Source organism: Garra rufa, chromosome 5, assembly GCF_049309525.1.
Source record: "Garra rufa chromosome 5, GarRuf1.0, whole genome shotgun sequence".
NCBI classification, from domain to species: domain Eukaryota; kingdom Metazoa; phylum Chordata; class Actinopteri; order Cypriniformes; family Cyprinidae; genus Garra; species Garra rufa.
This window is the reverse complement of record NC_133365.1, coordinates 19538108-19562431: the sequence shown is the minus strand read 5'-3', so window position 1 is coordinate 19562431 and position 24324 is coordinate 19538108. Positions and strand designations below refer to the sequence as shown.

Here is a 24324-nt window from a genome sequence, read left to right as displayed (position 1 = left end):
TAATATAATCAATTCATATTTTAATAACTATCATTTCTGTCCTTTAGTGTGACATAATGTCCTATGGTGTGACACACATAAAAGAACCACAAATTTGTTTTTATCTTAAAATGTCTTTAAAAAAACTGTTAAGTATTGCAGTAGGGGAGATATAAATATCACTCATCTTAAAATGGTATAATTTTCAACAGTTTTAAATGGATGACAGCAAAATTTGTCTTGAAATTGTCCAGCAAGTCATGGGAGGAAAAAAAGATGTTAATTATAATTTCATATTAAATAAATAACACTATATGAAAATAGTTGTCTAACAATGAAGATAAATCTCTCCCATGCTATTTGTTTATTACTTGCACTACATGAATATATGCATTTCTTCTTCAAAAAATATCTTTTTCAAAAAAAGTATTTTTTACTGCCTATTTGTCAACTACCCACTTCCTAATTTTTTTTTTTTTTTTTTTTTTTTAGATATAGTTAAATAATTACTGCTTTGAACTATGCCATTTGCAATGACAAGTCCTACTGGTGTTACGGATTAGCCAGGCTCCACCACCCAATCACAGCGTTCACGGTCACCTGACTACTGACACCTGTCACTCATCAAGCACTCATTACCCACAGTATTTTTTTTATTTTTTTTTTATTATTATGCAAGTAGTGAATGTGACAATATTATACCAAACATATAACACATAACAAAAACAAAAAAGCAAACAAACAAACAAACAAACAAAAACAAGTAAGGAATATGACAATATTTAGATAAAGAAGCAACCCACTTGACCCATTTCCTAAAACTAAAGGCCCTTTGGGATTGAGAGGTCAGCTCTGTAAAATGCCAAATGTAGTTTTGACACCAACTACAAAAAACAAAACAAAAAAAACAACGCACACTGAGAAAACAGTCGAAATTAAAGTAGGTTCACTTTAGATCTAAAATCCTGTTTCTTTATCCTTTTGTCTCCGCAGGCACAAATAACGTGCTGACGTGTATGGAGGATGGCATGTGGTCCTTCCCCGAGGCTCTGTGTGAGCTGCGGTGTCCGGTCCCTCCTCCTGTACCAAACGCTGTCCTGCAGACCAAACGCTGCAATGCCACAGGCCTCAAAGTTGGGTCTTTCTGCAAGTACAAGTGCAAGCCTGGCTACCATGTGCCCCATATAGACAAACCCAAGAGGTGAGACACCGCTAAACCGACATGAATGCTTAATTATAACTTAAGTTAATTAACTTTAATGAGTTCCATATTAAGCTGTGCCATCCTCTTGTTTATCGCATTGCAGATTTAGCTAATCATGTTGTGGCAATTGCATATTCATGGCTGTATCAGTTGTTTGAAAGCTTGGATAAATTCATAGTCATTATTTACACTGTTGGTCGATTACTCACATAGCCACGCGTAGCCAGACATTTGACTATAGTCGTAAATCTGGTCCACTTTAAATGTCAAATTTAGATTATTCTGGCCAAAAGCAACCCATTTATACAGGAAGTGACTGTGTTACCAACATGTTAAGAAACCAACCACAGTTATGTACCGTTTATTTCAAAATGAACGGAAATGTGACTTTGATCAGAATGTTCTGTGCAATCAAATGTAATTAGTACCAAATAATACTCATAATTCAGAAAAGTGCAATATACAGTCATTTTATACTCTACTTTGGATTTTTATTTGGCCTGCGACTTACGTACAAGTGGTTTAGAAAATGGATAGATATTTATTTGGTGATAATTTGCTGACTGGTAAAATCCTGTACACCCTGACACCCAGAAATTGTGGAAAGACAGCCAATCAGATTAGAGCTTGTCATTTTGGAAAGTGCCTGCCAGGTTTAAGTGCAGTATTCATCAGATGGTCCATGAACAGATTGGGTGGTCCATGACTCTTTTATTCTGAGAGCAGCCAATTAATAAAAGATGTTTTAAGGCTGGAATACACTACATGGCTTTTAAAATATGATTTAGGAAACATCATACATTATACACTAAATCATACACTAAATATACCAGACTTTAAGTCATTACAAACACAACAAACTCGCATAGAAACACATCCCATGTTGCTAGAAGATGCATGACAAATTAGAATGGTGTGTTTTAAAATAGTTGTTAATAATTGTTAGTGACAGCCCTAGTCTGAAGCTAAAAAAATCTGCCCCAATCATGCCTTACATCATTTTCTGTGAAATCTATCAACTCCAACTATCCAAAATCTGCAGACAGACTGTGACTTTCAGCAACTAGTGTCAACTCTTTCATATAAAAGCCCATTTTCGCCATGTAAGAAAAAAAAAATGCCTTAAGTCAAAATTATGACTTAAAAGTCTAACGTAAATCAGAATTTTGACTTTATCTCATAATTATGACTTACGTTGCATTTATGACTTAAATTGAAACTGACTGTTGGTCACATGATAGTGATCAATGATAAACAGGTCATTCCAAAACAAATTAAATAAAGCATATACTAGGGCTGCACGATTAATTGCACGATGTTGTGAGGCGCGTTTAGTCAATGAAGCCGGTACTTTGATTAGTAGTAAATCTCCATCACGTGCGTTCAGCTGGAGCGTTCAGAGGCGTAAATCACTGACAAGCTATGCCAAATCGCACTCAAAATCGCATTCGATTTTGAGCGTGATTTGGCGTATCTTGTCAGTGATTTACGTCTCTGTGTATTAATTGCTGCTCCAGCTGAACGCACGTGATGGAGATTTACTACTAATCAAAGGACCGGCTTCATTGACTAAACGCGCCTCACAACATCGTGCGATTAATCGTGCAGCCCTAGCATATACCATTTACAGATAAGCAGAATACCCCAGAATATGAACGCAACACACTGCATGTTAATCGGTTTCTTGGGGTAGAACGTATGTGGCTTAATAGAAGACAGTGAAATGAATGAAAATAAATGTATATGTTTAGACTACACATATGTAGAGGCAAATGTGGCCAGAATATAAGCACAACACACGCAAAGTCTCACGTTAAGTGTTAATTCTTTATTACATTTTTCTATAGGAAGAAAGTGCTTAAATTTAGCACGTTGTGTTGATATTCCAGGTTCATCAGCTTGCCTTTTATAATTTTATCACTCTCTCCTTCCACTAATCCATGTTAAGTATTTCTACCCCAAGACATTGCTTAACGTCCAACTCAGAGCATTGCGTTTATATTTTGGGGTATATTCTTTTTGTCTGTTTTAAGCCAAGATAATTCGTTGTGGAATTTCCCGTTTATCATTAGACCAGTATCCTGTGACCAATAAAGTCATCATTTTTTTCTCAGAATTTCAACTTTTTTTTCTTTCATAATTTCGTCTTTTTAAGTCATATTATCTTTTTATCTCGTAATCATGACTTAAGTATGTCATAATTTCGATTTTCTAAGGTATGGATTTTGGCTTTCATACTTTCAGACTGCAGATCAGTGCAAAAATCTGGGCAAAAGCGGTACAGTGTATTCCAGCTTTCACATACTTAAAAAACTATGATAGAGAATTCTGTTGAATCAGAGTCTTTTTATCTTGTAACTGACCTAAGTCATAATTTCGACTTTTTTCTTGTAATTGACTTAAGTCATAATTTCGACTTTCTGAGGCATTAATTTTTTTCTAACGTGGCGGAATTGCCTTTCATACTTTCAGACTGCAAATCAGTGCAAAAATCTGGGCGAAAGCGGTGCAGTGTATTCCAGCTTTGACATATTCAAAAACTATTATAGAGAATTCTGCTGAATCTGTGTCTCTTTGTGTTACTGAACGTGTTGCAGGTCAGTGCCTGTGATGTACCACAGGCGTGCGTTTAAGCGGCAGTGTACGGAGGATGGAACCTGGCAGTCGGGTGAGTGTGTGGCCGTCACATGTGAGCCGCCTCCTCCCATTTTCCACGGTACCTACAAGTGCACAAACGGCTTTCAGTTCAACAGCGACTGCTGGATCGATTGCAACCGGGCTAACCACACGGTGAGACAGCACAGCCACTGCAAGCAGGTCTGTCGTGTTCTCTCTCTCCTCTCCTCGTTTTCTCTTTCCCTCCATCAGCATCTCAGTCCATCACCTCCCATTACTGTCTGCAGCGCTTTCCATTCATCACGCGCACCCTATCACTCACTTTTAAGCATCATGATGGATTCATCAGCAGCATGGCTGGTAGACTGACAGATTTTACATGTGCTTTGTTTCATTCGTCAGCTACACGGCTTCTAATACGTAATGTGGGCAACTAAACCATAAGGTCATGCCCATTTTTGGCCTCCACCCTTATATTCAACCACACATGTTTTTTGTTTTTTTTGCCAAGTGGTGATGGTTCCTTTATGGTGATTAATAGAAATGTTGGCTTTTTTTCTCCAGGGTCCTTCCACCAATGTGATCCGATGCAGAAAGGACGGAAACTGGACCGGTTCCTTCCGTCTTTGCCCTAACTTGTCAGGCCAGTGTTCCCTTCCGCAGAATCTCAGCCCAACTATCCATCTCAACTGCAAGGATGGACATGGCATAGGTCTCTGTCTATCTGCTTTTCACTTCTTAGGCCCTAAACACACACTGGACACACAAGTATGCCCTGCATTCTCAACATTGCCACAAGGGTGGTGTAACTACAACAAGATGATTTTATTTGGATTACTCTGTTCTGACTTAATCAAAGATTTTTTGAGTCACACCAATCTGTCACACAGTAAAAGATAGCTGATTTTTGGTAATAACAGAATTTTTACTAAATAATGTAGTTAATGTGTCCTGTCTTTGCGGGGCAGTGTAGTAACCATTAATATAAACTCTCTCTCTTCTATAGTCAGTTTTATCTGTCAGGTTATTTAACAGTTTGTAGAGAAATCTTTATTTAAACTATCCTCACGTTTTAAGCTAGTAAAGACATTTATAATGTTGCAAAGGATTTCTGTTTTAAATTGATGTTGTTCTTTTGATCAAAATATCCTGAAAAAATCTATCACTGTTTCCACAAAAATATTAAGCAGCACAACTATTTTCAACATTCATAATAATAAAAAATGTTTCTTGCTTTATACTTTGCAATGTGAACTTTATATTTGATTATATACATACACTACCAGTCAAAAGTTTTTTGATGTTCAGATTTTTTATGTTTTTGATGAATTTTTTTAATCCAAAGTACAGTACAATTTTAAAATATTTTTACAATTTAAAGTAACTATTTGAAACTATATTAAAATGAACTTTATTTCTGTGATTTTTTTTAGTTTTTAGCATCATTACTCAGGTTACATGATCCTTCAGAAATCATTCTAATTTTCTGATTTGCTGCTCAAAAACTTTTATTATTATTTTTCTGTTGAAACCAGCTGAGTAGCATTTTGTCAGGTTTCTTTGATGAATAGAAAGTTCAGAAGAACAGCATTTATCTGAAATCTCTTTATCATCACTTTTGATCAATTTAAAGCATCCTTGCTAAGTAAAAGTATTAATTTCTATTATTTCTTTCCTAAAAAAAATTCTCAACTGTTTTAAAAACTGATAATAATAATAAAAAATGTTTGTTGCAAAGCAAATCAGCATATTAGAATGATTTCTGAAGGATCATGTGACACTAAAGACTGAACTAATGATGCTACAAATTAAGCTTTAATCACAGGAATAAATTACATTTTAAAATATATTCAAATAGAAAACATTTTTTTTTAAATAGTAAAAATATTTTTGGATCAAATTAATGCAGGCTTGGTGAGCAGAAAAGACTTTAATGACAACATAAAACATCTTACTGTTCAAAAACTTTTGACTGGTAATGTACTTTAAATACATGTACTAATAAATGCAATTTTTTATTTACGTAATTTGTTTGAGTTTTAAAATTAAAAATTTTCAGACATTCTTAATGATCATAATAGTCAATTAAATTTGCCCTGAGGTGGATGTCTGGTCATGAATAACACCTGTCTGTGATGCCCAACAGGGAAGGAGTGTGAGGTGGCCTGTAGAGATGCTAGCAGCAGTGTGGTCTTCCTGCCCAGCAACGCGAGCGTTACAGCTGTGATGAAAGACCACTGGTGGAACCCACCCAAAGTTAAGGTAAGAGTACAAATCACAAACAAAATAAGATTTGGGTGGGCTTTACTATCATAAATGTTTTGTCTCCTTAGCTGTATCTGATTTTCTAAACTTTGCCTTATTTTTGATAAATGTTACACTGAATTTGTTTAGTGAATGTTTGAGAACCTGGTCATAGTAGAAGCTGAACCTTCAAACATTTCCGTAATTCAGTACCTATTTTTAACACCATGGAATATTTTTTAACACACGAGTATGACTTAACTTCTTAGAAATCATCTACTGTGTGATAGTTCAGCAAAGGGTTATAACCTAAGCACTAAAAGTAGTCAAAATAAACACCTTAAGATGCAAACACACCAGAGTAGTCAGCAGTTGGTACTTAAAGCTTAGAGATTAATGCCCAGATTGATCATTAACAACAAAAATGAGCATGATACATTTTTGCTCTAGGCTGTTATAAAATCAAATGCATCATTATGTTTACCTGACTGAAATAGACTGGACCACACACACGCACACACACTGGTGACATTTGCCCTTTCCCTGTTCCTAGGAAAGCAGGGTTAACTAACCGTCACATAAACCCCAAACTCTCTAACCCAAATGTTTCTTAGTCACAGTTTTTGGTTCCAAAAACATGTCTGGGAGTACATTCAGTGAGCTCAGCACGTTTATGGAGAACTACACACAAGACATTCTCAACAGAACACACAATCTCGGTCTACATGGAAATGAATGCTAAAAAGACGCACAACATACTACTACTTTCTTCTTTTGTTTAATGGTGATTAAGATTCACTGAAGTGTGCAGCATTATTTTATGTGTTGACGTAATTTCAACTGAAATAGGAAGGCAGGGTGGGACATATCAAGCAGCCCTGTCCCCCTTTTTAAAACAGCCAATAGTGTTTGGTTTATATCACAGCTTGAGCCATAGCCGTTTAGCTCAGTAAAGCCGTATTTGATAGCTTATGACAGCCACAGTCTAATAGATTCCCCCTTTAGACCCTTTAGATTCAATATTAAAGGAACACTCCACTTTTTTTGGAAATAGGCTCATTCTCCAACTCCCCCCAAGTTAATAAATTGAGTTTTACCGTTTTGAAATCCATTCAGCCGTTCTCCTGTTCTGGCGATATAACTTTTTGCATAGCTTAGCATAGATCATTGAATCCTATTAGACCAATAGCATCGCGTTCAAAAATGTCCAACAATTTTCCATATTTGTTGTATTTAAAACTTGACTCTTCTGTAGTTATGTCATGTACTAAGACCGGTGGAAATGCAAAACTGCGAGTTTCTAGGCTGATAAGATTAGGAACTACACTTCCATTCCGGCGTAATAGTCAAGGAAGTTTGCTGCCGTAATAAGGCTGAAGCAGGAGCAGTAATACCACGCAGCACATGTGCAAATGCTAAACTAGCTGGGAACTCATTTCTGATAATACTCCGCCTGCTTCGGCCATATTACGGCAGCAAACTTCCTTGACTATTACGCCGGAATGGAAGTGTAGTTCCTAATCTTATCAGCCTAGAAACTCGCAGCTTTGCATTTCCACTGGTCTTAGTACACGATATAACTACAGAAGAGTCAAGTTTTAAATACAACAAATATGGAAACTCGTTGGACAATTTTGAACGCGATGCTATTGGTCTAATAGGATTCAATGATCTATGCTAAGCTATGCTAAAAGTGATATCGCCAGAACAGGAGAACGGCTGAATGGATTTCAAAACGGTAAAAATCAACTTATTAACTCGGGGGGGAGTCGGAGAATGAGCCTATTTCCAAAAAAGTGGAGTGTTCCTTTAAACTGTTACTAAAGCAAAACAGTGATTATAAGGTGCTGAGGAGGAAATTGTGTTAGGATATTACAGTATTTGGCTGAGATACAACTATTTGAAAATCTGCAATCTGAGGGTGCAAAAAAATCAAAGTTTTGAGATATATAGATATTTTTTGTAGTTGGCCACCAGGTTTGCACACATCTCAGGAGGGATTTTGTCCTACTCCTCTTGCAGGTTCTTCTCCAAGCCATTAAGGTTTCTAGGCTGATGTTTGGCAACTCGAACCTTCAGCTCCCTCCACAGATTTTCTATGAGATTAAGGTCTGGAGACAGGCTAGGCCACTCCAGGACCTTAATGTGCTTCTTCTTGACCCACTCCTTTGTTGCCTTGGCCGTGTGTTTTGGGTCATTGTCATGCTGGAATACCCATCCCTGACCCATTTTCAATGCCCTGGCTGAGGGAAGGAGGATATCACCCAAGATTTGACGGTACATGGCCCCGTCCATTGTCCCTTTGATGTGGTGCAGTTGTCCTGTCCACTTAGCAGAAAAACACCCCCAAAGCATAATGTTTCCACCTCCATGTTTGATAGTGGGGGTAGGGTTTTTGGGGTCATAGGCAGCATTCCTCCTCCTCCAAGCATGGCAAGTTGAGTTGATGCCAAAGAGCTCGATTTTGGTCTCATCTGACCACAACACTTTCACACAGTTCTTCTCTGAATCCTTCATATGTTCATTGGCAAACTTCAGACTGGCCTGTACATGTGCTTTCTTGAGCAGGGGGACCTTGAGATCATTGACAAGATCCTCCCGTGTACTTCTTGCATATAGCCCCAGACCAAGGGTTATTTTGTGTTTCTTCCATAAGTGAATAATCGCACCAACTGTTATCACCTTCTCCCTGCTTGGTGATGGTCTTGTAGCCCATTCCAGCCTTGTGTAGGTCTACAATCTTGTCCTTAACATCCTTGGACAGCTCTTTGGTCTTGGTCATGATGGAGAGTTTGGAATCTGATTGATTGATTGCTTCTGCGGTGTCTTTATACAGGTAACAAGCTGAGGTTAGGAGCACTCCCTTTAAGAGAGTGCCCATAATCTCATCTTGTGACCTGCATAAAAGAGGGAGCCAGAAATCTTGCTGACTGATAGAGGGATCAAATACTTCTCACTTCAAATACATCTCACTCATTAAAATGCAAATCCATTTATAACATTTTTTAATATGTTTTTTTTCTGGATTGTTTCGTTGTTATTCTGTCTTTTACTGTTCAAATAAACCTACCAGTAAAATTATAGACTGATAATTTCTTTCTCAGAGGGCAAATGTACAAAATCAGCAGGGGATCAAATCATTTTTTCCCTCACTGGATGTCACGTAACCTGCTTTCTGGAATACTTCAGAGGAGCATGACTGGAGGAAGGTGAAAGAAACGCAAGACGGAGGTTTTGCTCCAAAGCAAATAATTGTCAGACCCACAAACAATCATTCCATCTGTACAATAACAACATGATGATGTGGCTGCATTAATATGTTTGGACATGACCAATACTCTGGCACTTCCCCTCAGGAAGCTTTTGTCACAAAATATGTAGTAGACACAAACAAAAGCTTGAGACAGTAATAACGCATATTTCCTTTTCATATTTCCTGAAAGAGTCACAGGCTAGACCTGGAGTGCTTTAGAAATGATGAGTATGATGAACAGGCAAAGCAAATGTTTTCTCTTCACCTCAAACTGCGGTCAGCGATGACCAAAGAATGCTAAACCTTTGCCATGACGACATGGTGACTCTTTAAACCATTGTCATATTCCAGATGTAGCATTCAAATGGGTCTTTCCTCTCACTAACACTCACTTTCGCAGTCCTTCGATTGTGTAAGATGAGAAACAAGTGATTTTATCTCAATGGTAAGGTCTTTGCTTTGTGTCCTGCTGACAGATGCCAACCTCAAAAACAGCCTGTGATTCGTTGGAACTCATGGGAAGAGACAAAAGTGTGGCTCGTTCTTCAGTATGTTTGTGGAAACTAGTGATTTTCATGTGACAGTATATCAATAGCTGTGGCTAGGGTCACAGAGGCCAGACAGGTCTCAAGGAATATCCATTTCCGCATTTACCATGTCATTCATTTATATATGGACTTCTGAATGACATTTTTGGGTGACGTCATGTCCGCCAGTGGTTATGAGGTTGTCTGGATTATTCATTCCATATTTGCATTTCCTCCTCTGTGCTGTTGTGGATGTCCTTTGGTGTGGTCATGCTTTTCGTTCTTTCTCGATGTGGTCTGTGCCATGTGGTTCTTTACTTGATTGTTTAAGCTGCAGCGGAGCTTTATGAAGCACAAACAAATTTACCGCCCTGCTATAGTTTCCTCCAGGCCTAATCCTCCATATCGTAGCTTTTCTTCAGGATAAATCAGCCTTACAAGGGGATTGACCCAACATGGTCCTTGGAGATTCTTCATGGAATTTGTTGGAGATCGAATCTGCGCTATTTATTTCTGTCAATTTTATTGATAGCGTTCAAATTCCGAGACTTGGAAAGAAACATCCTGCTGTATGTACACATAGTTCTCCATAAATCAGACCATACGAGCTTGGAACCCAATAGGAAATGTTGTGTCTTAACTGTATAGGACGGAAAATACGAAAGTCCTTAAAAAGTGTAAAACAGCCTCTGATACAGATAGTATAAAAGTCTATTTAATATAAGGCAGGTAGCACTGGTGCAGCTCAGGCCTGCAGAGCAACTATAAAAACAAGCACAAGTTCAGGAGCAGACGGTTTAAATTAGGCCTTGAGTAAACAAGCCGCTTGGGTCCTCGGTGTGACACTGAATACTAAGCGTGTGTGTGTGTGTGTGTGTGTGTGTGTGTGTGTGTGTGTGTGTGTGTGTGTGTGTGTGTGTGTGTGTGTGTGTGTGTGTGTGTGGATGGCCACAGTTGGCCAGCAGGGCGACAGCCTGCTTTCTTGGAAATGTTCTGTTTACGCTCAGCCTTTCCATTCCTCATTGCATCTGGAGTTCCCCCAGACCGCGTCATTTCACCTCTCCAAACATCCTCTCTACCTGTGCTCACCCAGGAGGCCGAGCCGCCGAGGTCCGCCGCCTCCCTTTCGCTTTCCTCAGTAGGGGTGGGAGCTTGGTAGCACTCCTGGAGTTTAATGAGTCCCCTACTTAGCCAAGCTCTTAAGACTGTAATCCTTCAAGTCGAGCTCTTTCATTGATTCCTAGCTGATTTAAGCATCACCACCGGAACACTGGGCTCATAGAGGATTTTATTTGTTTGTGTTCTGTGTGTTAGGCAAAGAAATCTGTCAACAAACAGAGCAAATGTTCTCCACATTCAGACTGAGATCCCTGCCAGCCTGAAGGCTTATTAGCGATTCTTGTGAAGGGTTTGAACAGACCCCTGACCCTCTGTGCTGAACCTTAGCACGTAACACATCCTGTGTGCTGTGTGGTAGATATTAGCAATGCCTCAAATCACAAGTCTTACTGAGGGAAGTTGTGCTGTTACTTTTTTAGGTAAACAAACTCAAGGTTTTGGGTTGCCAGATAAGAGTCAAAAATCATTCAACGTAGTTTTAAATGTAGGGATCAGAATATTACAGACACTTTGAGGTCTGACTTGTAAGCAGCCACAAAGAGCACTAAAGAAAAATGCTTAAAATGCTCAGAACACCTCACATACATACATTTCATCACATACATTTTCTTGTCAATTTAACTGAAACAATTTCCCTGAGAAATTGATGGTAAATTTCACAGTTAATAAATACACAAATAAATGCCAAATAACACACCAAATTAAACATGAAATTTTGAAAAATTGGAGTTTCGGTAACACTTTCGAGAAGGTTTATTAGTTAAAATGAGTTATTTTGAAATAAGAATAAACAATGTTTTTACATCCTTTATTAATCTTAGTTAATGTTAAATTCAGCATTTACTTTACAGTGTCAGTCCTTAAAGTGGCTGCTGTTTGTTTTAGTTAATAGAACTGTATTGTCTGAACCCACTGAACATTGTTAACTCTGAACGTTAAATTTATTATTCTGTCAATATTCTCTTATACAGAACATTGTATGCACCATGGGACTAAAGTGGTACCCCAACCCAGAGGCCCTTCATTGCATAAAGGGATGCGAAGTAAGACCTACCTTGCATATTTCTACACATATGTATATATATATATTTTTTTTTTTTTTATTATTTTTTTTTTTTATTAAATTTTATAAATTGTTGTTATTTTATTATATTTACAGGTCAAATGTTTACATACACCTTGCAGAATCTGCAAAAAATGTTAATTATTTTACCAACATAAGAGGGATCACACAAAATGTTTACAGACACTTGATTCTTAATACTGTGTTATTACCTCAATGATCCACAGCTGTGTTTTGTTTTTGGGTTTTTCATGAGTCCCTTGTTTTTTCAGAACAGTTAAACTGCCCACTGTACATTCAGAAAAATCCTTCTGGTCCCACAAATTCTTTGGTTTTTCAGCTTTTTTGTGTATTTGAACCCTTTCCAATAATGACTGTATGATTTTGAGATCCATCTTTTCACACCGAGGACAACTAAGGGACTCATATGCAACTATTACAGAAAGTTCAAACGCTCACTGAAGGAAACACTTCAGAAGGAAACAATGCATTAAGAAAAAAAAACTTTTTCAATTTGAAGATTAGGGTAAATTAAACTTATGTTGTCTTCTGGGAAACATGTAAGTATCTTCTGTAGGGCAGTACTAAATGAAAAACCTTCTGTAATAGTTGAATATGAGCCCCTCAGTTGTCCTCAGTGTGAAACGATGGATCTCAAAATCATACAGTCATTGTTGGAAGGGGTTCAAATACACAAAAATGCTAAAAAAAAAATAATAATAATTTGTGGGACCTGAAGGATTTCTCAAAAGAACAGCGTTTTCAACTATTACTTACTCTTGTGTTCTCTATGTAAATGTCATTTATGTGAAATATCTTATTCAGGTCAGTACTAATAAAAAATAACATGCATTTTGCATGATCCCTCTTATTTTGGTACAAATTTACATTTTGCAGATTCTGCAAGTTTATGTAAACTTTTGACTTCAACTGTATATATTAATGTATATATCTGCTGTTTTTTGAAAATCATTTATTTTATAAATTTTTATTGTTTAATTTGTATTATATATGATTTATCTTAATTTTTTTAATGAATGTGTTTTAATTATTCAGTTAATTGTCTGTACACCATATGTGAACTCCCATTGTAAGTTCGCGTAATAACAACATTATGCCTCTGACAGTGGTTTCAAGGTAATCTCCCAGCCATAGCTCTAAGCTCTATGCAATCATGGAGGTCTGTTCTCTGGAGCCTGACCTTGAACAGTTGTTTCTGCCATCTTCTCACGCTCTTTGAAGTCTAATACATAAATAAACATGCTGTGCTTAGTGTCTTCCTCTCCTTTGCTCTTTGGGCCAGTCTAGCCTAATCTGAGTCAGGTTTAACAGGGCCAACAAAAGCAGACAAGTGGGATTTGTTACCACCTTTGTTTTTAAGGGCAATTTGTTTTCTTTTTGCGTTTTAGACGAACCTGGAAACCTCATTTAGCGAGTATCACGTTCCCAACTTCCCAAAAAAGAAACAGCTACTGTGTCTTCTCGTAGAAAGAGCTGTTGAAAAATCATTTGCCACTGAAATGACCGAACTGACGGTTTTACGTATGCCGCACTAAACATCCTTTCTTCAAAGCCCACGCGACTTTTCTTGCCAAAGACACTGTGCTGCTATTCTGAAAGTGTGATTAATCTGCACCTCTCTCTCATTTATAACAAGTCTTGCTGTGGCTGTGAGATGACCAGTCCATTTTTTATTTTCGGGCCACAGCGGCAGACTTTTGAACCCAACTCATCCTGACCCAGTTTCAATGGGTGGCAATTAGCGGCCCTCTGAAAGCTTTTGGGTCGGGCCAGAGAGATGATTTCAAACTGGAAAAGGTCACAGGTGTGTTGGGCAACCTTTTGTGCCTGTCAAGATGGAAATGTGTAGTAACTCCCAAGGGAGACACATATAAGTTTAATAAGGCTTCGGTTTCCCCATTAAAAGCGGCCTCCACCATCCACAAGCCCGGGAATACTAACTCAATTTTTCCAGGGCAACATAATTGCAACAGACTCAAGTCTGTGTGTCTATTTTTACACAGTTGTGGATGTACGCAAGTGTGAATGGCTGTCTCTTTATTTCGTGCTTTCTGGCTTTATATGAATTTATTGATGGAGTTTATGGGAGAACACATTATTATTCGACAATGAACCACAAGAAGAGTTTATTTTATGTTGTTGTCTTTATATATTTAGTAATTGCATGTAACAGAGCAGTTTTATCTGTTTCTCACCAGCCGTTCATGGGTGATAATTACTGCGACGCCATCAACAATCGAGCGTTCTGCAACTACGATGGAGGAGACTGCTGCCATTCTACTGTAAAAACCAAAAAGGTATATTTTTTGTATTATTCTAATTAGTCGAATTCCTAGTTTACGCTTCAAGAACTGGTAAATAAACAGCTGTAAAGTGTATAATCTGCGCTGTTACTACAGGTTCAGACAGACTAATACGTCTTGCGTTGTAATAATTATCTCCTTGGAGAGGAAATTTTTAAGGACACCCACAGAAGCGGGGGAAACTCTCTGAACCCTACCCACAATGCATTGTAGACGTTGTAGATGAAGCACGCACATATATGTTTGGGTGTTTTTCCAAAGCCATAGCAACAAACGGTTGCATATAGCATTTCCATATGGACGTTCACCTCGCTTTCCAACAAAGAGAAAGATCCGTGAGCTTAATCCCGAGGGTGGTAAATAGCCCTAGAAAGGCTTTTTCTGCACGCTTGTGTACTGTTCTTTTTCCAATGGACTTGTCATCCTCTTTCACTTGATCCTCCCTTGCTTTTTCCTTGAGCAAGTTTTCCTGGCTGCCAGAGAAAGTGAACTTCTCTTTTGACAGACAAAGAATGAAGTAACTTCTCCAAAGTTACAACAGCGAACTCTGGAAGCACACTGGATCGCTCTACCCGCGCGTGGTGCCAAAACAAAAAAAGTTGGCATGTGTGATGACGCATTTCCCGGCAGAGTACACAACTTGTTGTGAAAGGTCTAGAAACGGCAGTTGGAACTGGACTCTTAACATTTAAATACAGCTGTAAATCATATAGAAACGTGTAAACTCAGGGGGCCGTTTGCTTTGTCACGCCAGAGGATTACCCAAGCAAATAATAAAACCAACTGCACATCCTCCTGCTCTCAGAAGCCGGGCGATACATTGTCAGTCCCGATTTGTGCCAGTAAGTGGCTCTAAATAAGGAGTTTGACTTTCTTTGCGAGTTCAGAACAAAAGAAAGTTTTACAATATTCACGTATGAATTCAGAAAGCTTGCTGCCAAAAGCAAATAATTGAGCAAATTGCTTCACCGCAGGGTAAGTGCATCTGGCCGGTGTAATTTTTGTGCTCAGAGAAGCCAATAAATGCTTCATTTTCATCTTTGTCATGTCTTTAGAAGTTTTAGGTGAGTAATAATGTAAATGCTTTCATTATGTAATGGCTATCGTGTCCACCTAGTTGACCCTGTGCTGAGCTCCACCTCTCTTGGCTGCGTTCTTTAACTCTGTGAATAGCGTGATTTTCAGTAAAATTTACTAATGAAACGGTACAAATTATTATTTTTATGTGAGCAGGGATGTGACATTGCAAGCATTTTTTAAAGAATTTGTTAAACTAACATGCTTAAACTGAGCAATTTCAATCAGAATTGCGGCCAACACTTCTCACAGTCAGCTGAAAAGAGAAAGGACTCATTTGAAAGTGATTACTGTAAGGTCCTAACGTTTCTACAATACATTCAGTATGGGGCTGTGAACTAATTACTATCCACACTACAATGATCTTGAGTGTTACATAAATGAAAACATGTTGATGTTTCCCTTGAAAAAATAATGTGTTTGCACTGATATTCTATATTTGCAAACAGGGGTGACACATAGTTAATTTGCATCAATGGTTTTGTCCTCATTGAGTGAGTTGGGTACTGCATTTTTGTATAGTTTCTGTGCTAAAAGATGCTTTCACTTCAAATGAACCTAGTTTTATTAAAATAAACTAAAAAGGGAACCATCTGCAACTGGCCCCAGTGCTTCTAGTGTTCATAATGTACTGTAAGTGAAAGAAGAGACATCTTAAAAATTAAGTAAACCACAAACAGGCTGTACTCAGGAGGTGTTATTTATTTATTTATTCCTTCCTTCCTTAATGTATGTATTTATTTATTTGTGTTATTGTTAATTAAATTGATAAAAAGTGACAGTAAAGACTTGTATTTCACAAAATCGGTTCTTTTGAACTTTGATTTCTGGAGGATCATGTGACACTGAAGACTGGAGAAATGGCTGTTGAAAATTCAGCTTTTCTATCACAGGAATAAATTATCTTTTAAAATATGTTCAAATGTATATACATTTCACAATATTACTTTAATTACAGTATTTTTAATAAAGAACTGCAGACTTGGTGAAAAAAAAGGTAATTGCGATTTTTTTTTTCTTTTTCTGAATTGTGAGCTATAAACTCAATTCTGAGAGTGAATGGCTAGACAAACTGACTATTTGTCAGAATTGGGAGATATAAACTCAAACAATTCTACTTTTGTCTCAGAATTGTGAGTTTATATCTCACAGTTGTGACTATTTTTCTCAGAATTGGGAGTTTATATATCGCATTTCTGACTTTATAACACACAATTGTCAAAATTGTAAGATACAATCTCGCTATTCTGAGAACATATCAGCCTTTTGTTCCCTCAAAATTGGACTTTTGAACTCACAATTGTTTTATCACTTTTAAAAAATGATAATAACAATTAAAAATGTTTCCTGAACAGCAAATCAGCATATTAGAATGATAGAACCATATGACACTGAAGACTGGAGTAATGATGGAATAAAATAAATGTTAAAATATATTCAAATAGAGCGCACTTCATTTAAATAGTTTAATATTTCACAATATTACTGCATTTGCTGTATTTTAGATCAAATAAACGCAGGCTTGGTGAGCAGAAGAGAATTCTTAAAGTCTTACTGTTCAAACACTTTTGACTATTTTTGTATATTGTATATTTTGTATAATTGTACATTTATTTATTCATTTATTTATACAAAATTAATTTATGTATTTGTACAATTCTGACTTTGTAACTTGCAATTGCGAGTTTATATGTGACCACAAAACTAGTCTTAAGTAGCACTGGTATATTTGTAGCAATAGCCAAAAATACATTGTATTTGTCAAAATTATAGATTTTTCTTTTATGCCAAAAATCATTAGGATATCATGGAAAGATCATGTTCAATAAAGATATTTTGTAAATTTCCTACCGTAAATATATCAAAACTTATTTTTTTATTAGTAATATGCATTGCTAAGAACTTAATTTACACAACTTTAAAGGTGATTTTCTCAATATTTAGATTTTTTTGCACCCTCAGATTCCAGATTTTTGAAATAGTTGAATCTTAACCAAATATTGTCCTATCCTAACAAACCATACATCGATGGAAAGCTTTTAAATAATGTATAAATCTATACATTTCAAAAACCCTGGTTTTGTGGTCCATGGTCACATATCACAGAATTCTGAGAAAAAAGTCAGAACTGTGAGTTTATCTCGCAATTCTGAGAAAAAAGTCACAATTAAGAGATATAAACTTGCATTTGCAAGAAGTTGCAATAACCTTTTATTTTTTTATTCAGTGAGCATGAGGCTTCTATCAAAAACATTTTTTAATATTTTGTACACTTTCAAAGTGTGCACATTAGGAAAGAGCCAAGTTAAGCTTGTCTGAGAAAATGGCAGACATTTTTAGTTGCCAATGTACGACTGGTCAGCAGCATTTTTAAGAATAATATTTCAACCTCCCAAAAAAACATATGCTAAGCAATAAACCATGTTGTCATTTTCGTAAGACCTACATTGTAATTACATTATATATATATATATATATATATATATATATATACTTTTTGTTCCTTCTTTGGCAGATACCTGTATTTTGCTTTGATTTCGTGCAGGAGCCGCAAAGATATCATCTTCCACAGTGACCTGAAAGAGGACATTTACTGTAGATCGGGGTCATGTCAGGTCCTAACAGACAGCACAGCGATGAAGTTTTGATTCCTCCCCCCATTTGATGGTTTATTGGTTTTAGCAAACAAAATTTGGTGGCTTCCCCTGGAGCTCTGTGTGCTTGTGTCGTTTTTTGGTGGTCTTCGGTGGGCTGTTTTCATTGTTTCCTTGGAAGGACTGTATGTTTTTCAATCCAGTGTTCCAATAACTCAGTATACATTGCTTGTATTTGTCAGGGCTCTTGTCAGCCAAGGTCTTTTCCTCCCAAATGCACCATCAATAGCGGATAACTGCCCTCACAAGCCCCACAGAGCAATTAGGAAAAACTAACCCGGGCCTCTGACGTGCTACGAGCAGACAGAAAAGCAACATTGACACAAAGCATCCTATTAGTTTGCTGGACTTGAGGATGACCAGAATTTGAATCCTTGCCTTGTAATGATGAGGTCTTCCATTTTAGAGCTGAGGTCATGACGGGAGAACTAAATTTGCTTCTAGTTGATGTGTTTAATGGTGCCGCTAAACAATTTTCTACCAAAGTCCTCCAGATTTCCGTTGAACGCAGATCTAATGTAGCTTAAAATGTAGAATTGCACCCTGTGTATGAAACTACATTTCTTTACATTATGTAGAGAGCACTGAGGAGTAATATGGAAATAGGATTTCAGAAAATATTGTCATAGGTCAGTTGTAGGATCTCAACTAGTGCTTCCAACACAAATGCAGAGTACATTAACTTGCTAAAATGGTTTGTTTGTGCAGTAAATTATTGGCTACCGTCAGATTTCAAGAGACATTTACAAACCAAACATTCAAACTATAAAGACAATGTGCAGTTGAATTTGAGTATATTTTAGAGTTTGTTTTTAAGAACATTTTCTGTTTATTTTTGTCTCAAACAGTCTTGGTACTGTGTTAGATTGCCAGTTGTTCAGTTCACTGTGTAAAATTTGTGTTTTGACTCACCTAAACATTTCAATGCGACAAAAACAAACTATATCAAATCATTTCTAAATGAGCTTCATTACATTTGTTCAAATCTACTGAGGCTACTGGAGGAATCACGGTTCCTCTACCACCGTCCCAATGACAGCAGTACAGAAAAGGTCAGATGTTGTGAGAACATTCAGCGGTTGCAAGGTTTGCTGAAGGAAAAGTGCACTGACAGCTCAGCTTACTGTCAAAAGCTTCCTGCAGACTTCTCAACCTCACTTCTTTCAAGCTTATGTCAGAGTTTGTCTGACTCTTGTGAAATGCTGATATTTATACTATCCAGATGTCATGGTCTCAGGGGCATGAACCGAACATTAAAAGTAAGTTTGCTTGCATTGGCGTCACCTAACGTCAATTTAGAAGTCATTTATTTGGAAGCAAACAGCATATTAACTGTAGCGGGTGGGTAACTCATCCTGCGCTGTTTGTGCCACAGATAATTGGACTTCATAGTATTCTTGCTTAACCATTTTCCATTCTAGAAGTAAAAAAATAGTTTAAAACAAAAGTAAAATATAATAAAATTAATACATATTTTATTTAATACATATATTATTTTAATCTCTAATTTTTGTATTTGGTACAATAACAATATAGAAGTTTTTTTGTTTGTTTTTATTTTTTTTTTTGCAAAAGCATGTTTTCTCTAATATGCTGAATACTTTTCACATATAGTATTGTGTCGGTAACACTTTACAATTTGAGCAAGACACCTTATTTTGAACAATAAATAATATATTTATTACAGTATTTATTAATCTTTGTTAATATTAGTTAACTAATGTTAACTAATGAACCTTATAGTAAAGTGTTACCAGAGTGTCTTTTTAAATATATATATTTTTTTATTTTAATTTAAAAAAAAAAATAATTTTTAAATTTAATTTAATTTAAAATAATTTAAATTTTGTATTTTTGATATTTTCATATAATTTTCATTTTAGTTAAAGTTTTAGTAATTTAGTTGCCATTAATGATAATAAGAAGTCTGTATAGTTTTTTTTTTATTAATTTATTGTATAATAATATATTTTAAAAAACATTTTTATGTTTTATTTCAATTAATGTTTCTTTCTTTCTTTCTTTTTTCTTTCTGAAGGTTTTAGTTGTAGTTAAGTACAATATCTCTGGGACCTTGGCATCAAAATGTTTAAAAACCTCTGATCTAAGACACCTAATTTCAGCTACAACTCCATTCCGATGCAGTGTCCGCTTTTGCCTTTGCACTGTACTGTTGTTGAAACCTGAAGAAAAAAAGCGCCCAGTATTTTTTCACAAAAGATTTTTGTTTTGCAGTGTTTTGTTTGTTTTCCCTGGAAACAATTCAGGGATGGCTGAGGGCAACGAAAACATTTTGAAGACACACATACACACGCACACTTAACAACTGGAGAAGTGTTGGTCGGTTGTAATGAGGAGTGTGGCAATGGAGGGAATGTTGTCAGCCAGAGTTTGTGGGCACTATGAATGGACTAGATTTACAGTTGGGAAAATCCCCTACAGTGGATGGGGACACCAATAGGAAAGGCCTGTGTATTTCACAGGGCAAGGAGAGGGCATTCCTTCCCTCAGCGCTCCGAACACAAGAGATCCCTTGTTCCTCTGTACACATATACGCTCTTGCGTTCCCTCTTTTTTCATTTTGTGCTCGCACGGATCCAAGCGTGCACGCACAGATCTAACAGTGCGCGCATACAGTATAGCTCACAGGGACTGAAAAGTTACCTCTTTCTGTTTGACATCAAAAGGAAAAACAAGCGGAGATGAGCATACCGTCGCATTGTTAATGGTTCATGTAAAGTAGAAGTGCAGGTGTGGATCAGATTCTCAAAAAGTGAAATCCATTCTTTGGAGACTAGTGGTTCTATGGAGTTGTTTTCGCTGACAAACAGTGATTTAAAAACCGCAGTGTTCCGCATCCTCGTTTTCCCAAATGGTAGAGCAGTTAGAATAAATAAAAAGATAATAATGTTATTTATAAAGTGAGAGCACATTGTGCTTTGGTCAGCAACATCATTAAAGCCACACGCGTTCAGCTTCCACCGTATCTAATTTGACAAAAGTGCAAGAACAGTTTTGACCGATATTTGATAAATCCCATCTCACCACAATATCAACCAAGGTCAACTGTAAGGAATTTTCCTACCATTTTCAATTATGTTGTCTCTTAAAAAAACTTGCTTTGTTTCCATTTTTTGTTTTTCATTCTTTGAACTGCTGACATTTACATTTATTCATATGCACTTAAAAAATGCTTGTAAATTAAAATATATATTTATTATGAGTATGATTTAAAAGAAAATACTGTTTCTGTCTTTCTTCTTCAAATTATTGTGTTTAACTCATTGTTACATGCCATTTCTTTTGGAATTATTTGTGAAATGTAAATACACTTTTCAGTGTAGCAGATGCATTTATCCAAAGCAACTGAAAAATTGCAATTTACGATTTCTATTTCTGTAAAATTTGCTGACAAATATTGTTATTGGAAATTTTAATGCCAGTGGTAGCTTTCAACTGGTGAAGAATAGGAAGATTGATCTTTCTTAACTTAACTTAAATGGTTAGTTCACTTCCAGAATAAATATTTCCTGATAATTAAGTCATGAAATAAGGGTCTTATCTAGTGAAACGATCTGTCATTTTCTAAAAAAAGTCAAATAAATTCTATACTTTTTAACCACAAATGCTCGTCTTGGAATAGTTTGACTTCATGCATCCCATAGTTACATTGGAAAAGTCAGGTATGACGTAGGTGGAAGTACTGACCCTGTGTTTACAAAGCGAACGTGCAAAGAAAGTCAAACGCCCTTTACAAAAAAAGGTAAAACACTGATGTCGGACGATTTTGAAAATGGAGAAAATTTGTTTTTCATCCTGCCCTACCTACCTTTTTGAACTAAAGTACACAGACGAAGAACATAAAAGTGCAAGAACAGCTTTGTTCCATTTCTTGTTTTTCATTCTTTGAACTGCTGACATTTACATTTATTCATATGCACTTAAAAAAATAGCTTGTGAATTAAAATATATATTTATTATAAGTATGATTTAAAAAATACTATTTCTGTCTTTCTTCTTCAAATTATTGTTTAACTCATTGTTACATGCCATTTCTTTTGAAATTATTTGTGAAATCTAAATACACTTTTCAGTGCAGCAGATGCATTTATCCAAAGCAACTGAAAAATTGCAATTTACGATTTCTATTTCTGTAAAATTTGCTGACAAATATTGTTATTAGAAATTTTAATGCCAGTGGTAGCTTTCAACTGGTGAAGAATAGGAAGATTGATCTTTCTTAACTTAACTTAAATGGTTAGTTCACTTCCCGAATAAAAATTTCCTGATAATTAAGTCGAGAAATTAAGGGTCTTATCTAGCGAAACGATCTGTCATTTTCTAAAAAAAAACTTTTTAACCACAAATGCTTGTCTTGGAATAGTTCAACTTCATGCATTACGTTATTACATTGGAAAAGTCAGGTATGACATAGGTGGAAGTACTGACCCTGTGTTTACAAAGCGAACGTGCAAAGAAAGTCAAACGACCTTTACAAAAAGAGTTAAAACACTGATGTCGGACGATTTTGAAAATGGAGAAAATGAGATGTTTTTCATCCTACCCGAACTACCTTTTTGAACCGAAGTTCACACGAAGAACATGAAAGTTCAAGAACAGCTTTGTTTCCATTTCTTGTTTTTCATTCTTTGAACTGCTGACATTTACATTTATTCATATGCAATTTATGATTTCTATTTATGTAGAGATTTGAATGCCAGTGGCAGCTTTCAACTGGCAAAGAATAGGAAGATCTAAAGTGATGGTTTGGTTATAGATTTTTATATTATTATTATTATTAATTGCTCTTTCTTCCTAACTTAAAGGAATATTTCATTTCCAGAATAAACATTTCCTTATAATTTACTCGCCCCCATGTCATCCAAGATGTTCATGTCTTTCTTTAGTCAAAAAGAAATTTAGTTTTTAAGGAAAACATTTCAGGATTTTTCTCCATATAGCGGACTTTAATGGGAGCTAACAGGTTGAAGGTGTAAATTACAGTTTCAATGCAGCTTCAAAGGGCTCTACACGATCCCAGCCGAGAAATACATTTAATTTTATAATTTATATTAACATACTTTTTAACCATAAATGCTTGTTTTGGATTAGCTCGACTTCACGCATTACGTAATCACGTTGGAAGAGTCAGGTATGACATAGGTGGAAGTACTGATCTACTGTTTACAAAGCGAACATGCAAAGAAAGTCAAACGCCCTTTACAAAAAAGGTAACACACAGATTTTGAAAATGGAGAAAATGAGATCCTACCCTACTTACCCTTTTGAACCAAAGTTCACAGATGTAGAACTAACCATGACGACAACTAACGTGACCTGTCCAACGCAATTACGTAATTCGTGAACATGCCCATTGCAGAGCTAGTGCAAGACGAGCATTTGTGGTTAAAAAGTATATACAATTTTATTTCTTTTTAGAAAATGGCAGATTGTTTCACTAGATAAGACTCTTATTTCTCAACTGGGATTATGTAGAGCCCTTTGAAACTACGTTTTGGACCTTCAACTTGCTAAACCCATATGGAGAAAAATCCTGGAATGTTTTCCTCAAAAACCTTAATTTCTTTTCGATTGAAGAAAAACATGAACATCTTGGACGACAGGGGAGTGAGTAAATGATCAGGAAATTCTGTCATCATTTACTTTTTTTGGTCCAGTGTCCAATTGTGACTCCAACACTCTTCAGTATGTCTTCTTTTATATTTACCAGAAGTAAGGAAGTCATACAGGTATGAGGTTGAGTAAATTGTGGAAAACTTTTGGATGAACTATCCCTTAGATCAGAATCTCCAAAACATGATTAATAAAACACGTTCACGTCTTGTCTGCTGTCTTAACATAGCTGTAAAATGGTAAATGAGATCATCACTTGAAGCACTTGGACTGAACCCTCTTTGATATTTTGTCTGTGCCAGGTGATTCCATTCCCTATGTCATGTGACATTCGAGAAGACTGTGCGTGCCGAGACCCAGACGCCCAGGAGAACAACAAAGGTGTCCGCCACCGGTCCATTGGCTGAGCTCGGTACCCCTCGTGGCACCAAGGGGGCCTGCTGGGAAACCATTCTTCTCTACATGCTGCTTATAAGAGGGCCTTTCCACTCACACCGCACTCCAACATGCCCTCGTTTCCTCATCAAACAGCAACAGCTTAAGAGGGTATGACACTCAAAAACAAACAACCAACCAAACACATCAACAACAGGTTTCGAAAAGGACAAGAAGTGGAAGTTTTATGAATGA

At 36.5% G+C, this 24324-nt stretch overlaps 1 protein-coding gene across 1 annotated transcript in view; it reads left to right on the top strand.

Moving 5' to 3' along the window:
• The window catches only part of pappab (pregnancy-associated plasma protein A, pappalysin 1b), a 130169-nt gene extending 106068 nt beyond the window's left edge, over nt 1-24101 (top strand). The window contains exons 16-22 of the mRNA XM_073841297.1: nt 973-1180; nt 3781-3973; nt 4364-4511; nt 5946-6061; nt 11914-11985; nt 14225-14323; nt 23997-24101. Coding sequence (XP_073697398.1) covers nt 973-1180; nt 3781-3973; nt 4364-4511; nt 5946-6061; nt 11914-11985; nt 14225-14323; nt 23997-24101 — 941 coding nt within the window. The remainder of the gene's footprint in view (nt 1-972; nt 1181-3780; nt 3974-4363; nt 4512-5945; nt 6062-11913; nt 11986-14224; nt 14324-23996) is intronic.
• The last annotated feature ends 223 nt before the right edge of the window (nt 24102-24324 follow it).